The 9,605-nt window shown below is 37.1% G+C and overlaps 1 protein-coding gene across 1 annotated transcript; it reads right to left on the bottom strand.

The window, feature by feature from the left end:
- Window positions 1-2,128: 2,128 nt before the first annotated feature.
- On the bottom strand, window positions 2,129-6,388 carry LOC139864672 (uncharacterized mitochondrial protein AtMg00810-like). Its single transcript, XM_071853246.1, has 2 exons — window positions 6,155-6,388; window positions 2,129-3,016 (listed from the first exon to the last, which is right to left on the bottom strand). The coding sequence occupies exons 1-2, from the start codon at window positions 6,386-6,388 to the stop codon at window positions 2,129-2,131; spliced, it is 1,122 nt and encodes a 373-aa protein (XP_071709347.1).
- Window positions 6,389-9,605: the final 3,217 nt, after the last annotated feature.

Here is a 9,605-nt window from a genome sequence, read left to right as displayed (position 1 = left end):
ATTAATAACATCACCACCATACTTAGATTTTTTTTTCTTTTGTTTTTTATTTTTTTTAATAAAGGAATTAGTCTAATAATAACATTATCATTGTAAGATTTTAATAGAAAATATAGATGAGATGATTTAAATAATTAATTGGGTAGAATTTTGATCGGGACATATTCCTCTTTGAAGGTGGTGTTTTTAAAGTAATTTGTAATTAAAAAAAAATTAAACAATATACTACACCCAATGTTGTAAAAAACGCTATTCGGGGATTAATCGGTCGGACATTTGGATGATTAATCGACAATACGGGGATTAATCGGGGATTAAGCAAATGTTAACCAATGTTGACATTTAAAACTAAATATAATAAAAATAATTATAAATATAAATATATAGTAAATATAACAGTTTCAGAAATGAATAATTGATTAAATAATTTTTTTAACGAATCAATCGCGTTTAATCCCCAATTAATCCCGTTTAATTGTGTTTGATCGAATTAATCGGTGTTGACCGTTTTTATAGCAAATTATATTAAACTTAACGGAAGTATTAAATTTATGTTTAATCACCGATTAATCGCAGTTTATTTTCGTTTTCTACAACGCTGACTATACCCATAGTCATATAGACTATTCACTTTCACTTTTTTGACTTTTTTTTTTGAATCTTAGTAATTAACATTAACATTAACATTAATTATTATTAACATTAATTATTAACATTAACATATATACTAATAGCCATGACAAATTTGGTAGTTTGGCCCAAATTCTCACACTCAAACGACAATAAAACAAAAACAAAACAAAATCCCACCCCAAACTTTAAACACTATGCAATTTCAACCCCCAAAACAGGGGTGTAAAACGTAAAATCGCCATATTAATTAATAAACTCCACCCAAATTTTTAACAAGTCATATCTTCTCGCGCGCCATGCATTAAATTTTTCCGACGCCACCGTTCAGCTCGAAATAATCTTACGAACCCAACGCAACTACCTATATGCGAAACAGACGTTTTTCAAATAACGGTAAATACTTCGGGCTATCTTCCATACATATATATACACGTATAATAAACAAACCAAACTAGCTACATCATATCGATGATTATGTTTCCCTTTTTTACTCAATCTTCCCGGCGTTAAAAACGCATAGACCATTATGTATACTAGGTACTAACCCCGTGTATCCAAACACAACCGTAGCAAAGCGTTTTTAATTCGGTAAATACTTAACGCTACGTCAACTATGATATGCAACTCGAAAGACCCCGCGGCATCGCGCGGGTCACTTTTACTAGTTGCAACTGAGTATCAAGACTTAATTTTTTCATTTCGTTTATATATATATATATATATATATATATATATATATATATATATATATATATATATATGGGAGTTCAAGGGATAAGTGACTTTTTTGAGATAAGGGGATAAGTAAAATGATATTTTTATATCTTTTACATTAGAGATTCAATTTAAAAATAAAAAAATTCGTGATCTACTGACATTGTGTAGATTCATAAATTTTTTATTTTTTTTTTCATCAGGAGCTTAAAATGCATCTGATGCATGTTAACGTTTTTTGAGGTTTTTTTTTTTTAGGATTTAGCCCGATTAAGATTTTAGAGTTTAGGGTTTAGTGTTTTCGGGTTTACGGAGTAAACCCACAACCCTAAACCCTAAACCCTAAACTTTAAACCGTTCGTTTAAAAACTCGTTCTAAAACCCTAATTTCTAAACCCTAATTTCTAAACCCTAATTTCTAAACCCTAAACACTGTTTTTTTTAATCAAAAGTCATTTTTTCTTTATTTTTTGTTAAGATGCATCTGCTGCATGAAAGACAGTTAACATGCATCAAACAGCGGATAACATGCATCAGATGCATCTGTTGACTTGCAATTGATCGTGTATTATTGAATGCCTCATCAAAGTACAGTACATGAATATATAATGTGCTAACCCTAACAATATAAAAGGGGCTAAGCCCAATAGCTAGATACATGGGCTAAAGTAGTGGGCTAACATCCCCCCACAGTTGGAGCGGGAGTGTGTCGAATGCTCAAACTGGATCTAAACTCGTCAAATAAAGCAAAGGGAAGACCTTTGGTGAAGATGTCTGCAAACTAAAATCTGGACGGTACATGAAGAACGCGGACCTGTCCCTGAGCAACCAAATCTCTAACGAAGTGAATGTCTATCTCAATGTGTTTGGTTCGCTGATGTTGAACAAGGTTAGATGCGAGGTAGACCGAGCTGACATTATCGCAGTAAACCAGAGTAGCAGAAGTAATAGGACAGTGAAGCTCACGAAGTAGGTTACGTATCCAGCAAGTTTCAGCAACAGCATTGGCAACCCCTCGGTACTCTGCCTCGGTACTGGACCGTGAAGGAGTGAGTTGCTGCTTAGACGACCAAGATAAGAGGTTGTTGCCAAGAAACACAGAGTAGCCAGAAGTGGAGCGCCTGGTGGTGGGGTAGCCGGCCCAATCGGCGTCAGAGTAAGCAACTAATGTGGTCGGAGATAATGCATATAGCTGTAATCCCATATCGAGAGTACCCTGGATGTAGCGTATAATCCGTTTGAGAGCATGTAGATGTTGCTCTCGAGGGTCATGCATGAAGAGGAAAATCTGCTGAACTGCATAAGAGATGTCAGGTCTAGTAAAGGTAAGGTACTGTAAAGCACCTGCAAGGCTGCGATATAAGGTCGAGTCCTGAACAGAGGGACCATGAGCAGTGAGCTTGGCTCCATGCTCAACAGGGGTCCGGCAAGATTGACACGAGGACATACCAGCCCGCTCAAGAATCTCTATGGCGTACTGCCGCTGAGACAAGAACATGCCAGAGTCAGTACGGGATGCTGAGATGCCGAGGAAGTAATGCAGTAGGCCTAGGTCAGTCATGGCGAATTCCTTATGTAATGACTGAATAATACGCTGAAGCAAGCTAGTGGAGGAGGCTGTTAACACAATGTCGTCCACGTATAATAGTAGATATGATGTATCGGATCCCTAGCGATAGATAAACAAGGAGGTATCACATCGACTGTGATGAAAGCCAAGGCGTTGAGCGTATCCCGCAAATCGCTGAAACCATGCGCGAGGGGCCTGTTTGAGGTCGTATAAAGATTTTTGCAGTAAGCAAACATGATCGGGGTATCTAGGGTCTCGGAACCCCGGTGGCTGGAGTAACGACCCGACTTTTTCGACTTATATTTTTTGTGCTCTATACTTTCACGAATCTGCGTATATGTGCGTACTGAGCTAGTTTATGCTCTGGGATCTTTATTCATGATTAATTACTTTCGTTAATATCTTACATCGTGCTATTAAGTGTTTAATCACTTAACTTGATCCTCGAATGCTTTTACGACCGTTAGTGTCACTTGTCGTTTTGAACGAGCTACGTACTTTGTACACGTTTAACTTTTGTCACAATTGGAATATTATGACTACGTAAAACTAATTGTTATTTTCTAATGACAATTACTTGGCTTATTGGTTGCTTAATTACGCTTAGTGTTTTACTAATGCACACTAGTTAGTCTTAATGGACTTTTTACCTTAATGGACATAGACCCACCCTACTCTAGTTAATGGACCATTAAATTAGCCCAACTTTAATGGATTTATGACCCATTAATATGTAGGACAAAAACCCATTAAGATGAGCCAACATACTAGCATTTTTGTTAACCATTACTACACATGTTGCATGGGATCCCAACAACAAGCACCACCTTTAGACCACCACCATACAAAAAGCAAAAAGTTGTCCCCCTTGTCCCTCCTTGGCCTACGGTTTTGGAGACACAAAGCACCACCTCCACCACTATAAATACAAGCCTTATTCTTTCATTTCACACTTGATCTCATTCTCATTTTACACACACTTGCTCTCTAATTTTCTCTCTAGTCTTTCTCACACTAAAATTGTAAGTTCTTGAATTTTATTTCTTCTTCTTTTTCTTCTTTAATTTCGACATCATCATCATCATTAAAGGATCAAGCTTTTTAGCTTTTTGATCTTGTTATATCTTGTAGATTCAAACTTTGATTAAGAATCTTCAACAACATGAAAGATTCAAGCTTTCTAGCTTTGGATCTTCATTACTCTGTTGGATCTAAGCTTTCTAGCTTATGATCACTTTATTTTTGTTAAAAGATCAAAACTTGTGTTTATGATCTTCATGAAACTTGAAGATCTAGCTTTTTGCTTTAAAGATCTTCAAGAACATAAAAGATTCAAACTTTCTAGCTTTGGATCTTCATTACTTTGATGGATCTAAGCTTTATAGCTTAAGATCACTTTATTTTGTTAAAAGATCAAAACTTGTGTTTATGATCTTCATGTAACTTGTAGATCTAACTTTTTGCTTTAAAGATCTTCAAGAACATAAAAGATTCAAGCTTTCTAGCTTTGAAATCTCATAATTATTGTTAAGGAATCCAAGCTTTCTAGCTTAGGGTTTCATTACTTTGTTTGATCTAAGTTATGAGACTTAAGGTCTTGCTTGATTTGAATCAAAGTTTGTAGCTTTAATCTTGAATAGAACTTGTATTTGTGTTAAGACTAAGAACATGATGTAACATTGGTTCATCATCCTTCTAAAACTCTTAAGTGAGTTGTATTTCTTCTTAGTCTTGACATTGTGTGTTGATGGTTGAAACTTGGTCAAAGTGATGCTAAAACATCAAGAGTTGTACACTTGAGGCTTATACGCATCAAGGATGAGAACCGTGATGAGCATCAAACATCAAGAAACCCACTGGAGCACTTTTTTACTATTTTTCAGGGTCTGATCAGACCCCTGGGACTTCTGTAAAGTTGATTTTCAGATAGTTCGGTTCGATTAGATTACTTTTCGTTTAAGACTCGCCTAAATCCGATATACGGTTTAGGATTTATAGCCTTCCGAAAATCACTACGCCTTTGTAACGACGTGCTGAAAATTCTGACCTACTCGTGCTTGAACCGTCGCCACGGTCAAACGACATCGAGTTAGGATCTGAAAATTTGACAGCGGTACGAGGACTCACATACGGAGCCTTTGCCACTAACCACGCATCTTTTCAGTTTGTATAGAGGTCGTAGCAGCTGTCCGAATTCATCCCTTTTGTTTCGATCTCTATTCTTGTTGAAAACTTACTTTATCTTTTACGAATGATGATGATGATGATGATACTTAAGACTTAATTTATTCACTTTTAAACTTTTGGGGTCAATTTACTGACTTAGTAACCTTTGATTTAGGTTAAGGACCTTTCGGACCGACTTACTACTTGCATACTTTTTATATCGACTTTTACCGCACATTCACTGTGAGTTATAGCTCCCTTTTTACTTTTTACTGTTTTTGGGACTGAGAATACATGCGCTTTTTACGTTTTTACATACTAGACACAAGTACTTAAACTTTATATATGTGTGGGTTACAAAACGGCACAAAGATTCCCCTTAGCTCGGTAACGTTTATTCATTGGTTTCCTAACCGTGAACGCGAATCTTAGATATGGATCCATTGGATTTGACATCCCCACTCGGGCTAGTCGCGCTAGCATTTAATGGGTGTTTGATACTTCGAGAACATACGCACTCGCCAAGTGTACTTTTAGGGGGTGATATTTATATTACTTTGTTAAGTTAGTTACCGGGTGCCCACAGATAAGCATATTTTATCATACGGATTTGAGATACTGTTTTGAATACGAAATCTCGTGGTCTACATTACATTGTTGTTTACAATCAAACTATAGCTCACCAACATTCGTATTGACTTTTTAAGCATGTTATTTCTCAGGTGCTTAGACGATTTGCTTCCGCTGTTATAGACTCGCTGTGTTAGACTTCTGCTGCATTGTTTAGAGATGTCTCAATCATAGAACTTTTACTTTGCATTCACAACTTATGTTACATTTGAACAATGGTTTTGTAATGACCTTTGCGTCACGTACTTATGTTAATGCTCTCTATTCGTAGAAGCACGTTATCATTTGTAAAACATTTGATGTTGGTAAAAACGTTATCTTTTAATGAATGCAAAACTTGTTTTAAAACAGCATATAGTGTTGTAACCGTGTAATGGACCTGTTGTTGATGATCTGTACACATGGATTTTGTATGGGGCGTTACAGCTGGTGCATGTAAACAGTCTCAGAAAGCTGACCGTGTAGGAATGCATTCTTGACATCCAGCTGGTGAACAGGCCAGTGTCGAGAAAGCGCTAAACTGAGAACAGTGCGGATAGTTGCCGGTTTAACGACCGGACTGAAGGTCTCATCACAATCAATCCCAACCTGCTGGCTACGACCATTAGCAATGAGTCGAGCCTTATACCTACTTAAGTTACCATCTGCATTAAACTTGTGCTTAAACAGCCACATGGAGTGAACTATTTCGTATCCGACGGTCGAGGTACAAGATTCCAAGTACTATTGTTAATTAAAGCATTATATTCGTCAGTCATAGCTTGTTTCCAATTAGGGTCATCGAGGGTGTCTGGGTAAGTGTGAGGAACAGGAGATATAACGTACGTGTGAAGGTTAAGACGTTGAACGGGTTTCGTTATGCCGAGACAGGTACGAGTGATCATGGAGTGAATAGATTGGGAGATATTAGATGTGGTAGCCTCGGTTGGAGGAGGCTGTGTCTCTGAGAGAATAATAGGAGTGGGCTGCGTGTTTGCAGTAGCCTCAGTTGGAGGAGGTTGTGTCTCCGGAAGAGTGGTAGTAGCAGGTTGTGTATTTGTGGTAGCCTCAGTTGGAGGAGGCTGTGTCTCCGGAGTGGAGTATGTGTTAGAGAGATGAAATGAGCGAGAGAATAGATTTGGTGGAGGGTCTAGAAAGTCATATGCGAGAGACTGAGTCGGTGTCATGGAGCCGAAAGGAAAGGAGGTCTCATCAAATGTGACGTGACGAGACAGGATGATTTTATTGTTGGTTAAGTCAAGACAGTGGTAGCCTCGGTGATTAGTTGGGTATCCGAGGAAGATGCATGGTGTGGACCGGGGAGCAAGTTTGTTTGTAACATTGAGGTGAGGATAGCACAAGCATCCGAAGACGCGGAGGTTGGTGTAGTTGGGTTTGTGTTTATAGAGGCGGGTGTGTGGTATGTCGTGATTAATGGCAGAAGATGGTAGAATACTAAGAAGGTGAGCGGCCATGTGAAGGGCCTCCACCCAGTAGATCGGTGGAAGGTGAGCTTAGAAGAGGAGAGTACGGATTAGGTTGTTGATGGTACGTAGCATACGTTCAGACTTTCCGTTTTGTTGTGATGTGTGTGGGCAAGAGAAGCGAAATTGGATGCCATTTGTTTGCAAAAGTTGATGGAAGGCGGTGTTATCAAATTCACCGCCGTTGTCACATTGAAAAGCTTTTATTTCTTGGTTAAACTGGGTTTTTACAAAGGTGCGGAAATGGATAAATTTAGTTAGTGCCTCAGATTTATTTCGTAATGGAAAAACCCATACATAGTGTGTAAAATGATCAAGGAAGATGATATAATATTTAAAGCCACTAATACTAGCAACTGGAGAAGTCCATAAATCAGAATGAATAATATCAAAAACTGCATTAACATTAGTACTAGAAACAGAAAAAGGGAGACGAACGTGTTTGCCAAGCTGACACGCATGACACATAACAGGAGAAGTAGTTTTATTACTGATGTGCGCAGAGGTGTATACGAAATAGTTATATTTTTATACGAAATACTATTAAATACGATACAATTTTACACAAGTTATTTATAGAGTGGATATACCTAAACCTTGCTACAACACTTATAGGCAGTGTACCTAATCGTACAGTAGTGTAGTTTTTAGTAAGTCCGGTTTGTTCCTCATGGATCTAGCCAAGTTTAACGCTATATTTTTAAAACTAAATTTGTATATAAATATAATATATATATATATATATATATATATATATATATATATATATATATATATATATATATATAAGTAGTTTTATTATTATAAAAGGGGGTTTTTACCGTTTAATGACCGGTTTGTCGATTTTATGTCTTAAGTCGCAGTTAAAACCTAATGTAAAATATTAAAAATAAATATAACATAATTTAAAGCGTAAAGTAAATGACAATAATTAAAGTGCAATAAATTAAAGTGCGATAAATAAAATGAAAGTAAATAAAATTGCGATAATTAAAAAGTACGATAATTAAAATGACGATAAATAAAATGACGATGAGATATAAAATAAAGGAATTATGCTTATTTAAACTTCCGTAATCATGATGTTTGACGTGTTGATTTTAATTTATTACCATGGGTTAATTGTCCTTTATCCTGGATTATTCGATATGTCCATCTGGTTTTTGTCCAAAACAGTCCATCAGTCATAAATATAAAGTGCGAGTGTCCTCGTCAAATTATTCTTATATCCGAAGTCAAATATTCCAACTAATTGGGGACTTAAACTGTAAAAAGGTTTTAATACTTTATTATCAATTACACCAAGTGTCCTTGCATGTAATCCACCCCTGTTTTAATGAGTCCATTGACTATTAATCCATTCCCGTGTCCGGTCAAATGAACGATTATTAGTACTTATAAATATCCCGCCCATCGTGTCCGATCGAGTGTATGTGTGTAAGATCCAGTTTTTCTCTGTTGTGTTGGATGCCGTCCAACTGGGCTGGACGCCGTCCTGTTTTGAAGGTCTGGACGCCGTCTAGAAATCTGGACACCGTCCAGATGGCTTGACGAGCCAGCTTTGGTATTTTGATATTTAAAAGGGGTAACTTGGTAATTTCACTTTGTGGACGACTTTATGACCCTAGATCAGTTTTGGTGAGCCTCATTACTCCATTTCCATCTACTTTATCTCCCTCTACTAAATTCTAGAGAGAGAGGAAGTTCTAGAGTGAGAGAGCTGAATTAAAGGAAGAAAGAGGTTGATTCGGGTCTTGGAGCGAGTTTTAAAGTGGTTCATCTAGTCTCTAGCTACGTGGTGATTGTGTTGGTAAGTATTAACCATGATTTCTTTACTTTAACTAGTTTAAGGGTTAAGGTTTGGTTTAGTGTTGCACATAAAACCCATTTGATATTGATTTGGAGGTTTTGGGTAAGTTTGGGTCATGAAGACCCAAAAGATGACTAACCTAGGGTTTTGAAAAGTTAAAGTGTGTAAATGGGTCTTAAAGGCTTAGTAAATCTCTAGCACATTTGTAGTTAAGGTTCGTGGGTGTCATTTGGGTTGTGGGTGACCCAAATGGGAGTGTTGACCTCGAAATGGGTCAAATGGGTCTCGGGCGACCTAGGTTGTTAAATGTGTATAAGAACACACTAAACTTGTGATTTTAAAGTGTTTAAGACCATATTTGACTAGTGCGAGGGTTTTGTTGGTATTGACCCAAATATTGGGGTTAAGGGTGCAAATGGGTCGGAATTGCACCTTGGGTCAAAATGGCACTAGAATGGTGAGTAAGTTAGTTGACCAACATGAGTCGTGATCGATTATTGTGCTAAATGTAATAGGTACGTTACATTGAAGTTGCAAGCTCGGTTATCTTTCACAAAAGACTTTGAGGTGAGTGGAATAATTATATATGTATGTATATGATTTATTTTACTTGTGGGGT

The sequence above is a fragment of the Rutidosis leptorrhynchoides genome, chromosome 8 (genome assembly GCF_046630445.1).
Source record: "Rutidosis leptorrhynchoides isolate AG116_Rl617_1_P2 chromosome 8, CSIRO_AGI_Rlap_v1, whole genome shotgun sequence".
NCBI classification, from domain to species: domain Eukaryota; kingdom Viridiplantae; phylum Streptophyta; class Magnoliopsida; order Asterales; family Asteraceae; genus Rutidosis; species Rutidosis leptorrhynchoides.
This window is presented reverse-complemented; position numbering and strand designations above follow the sequence as displayed.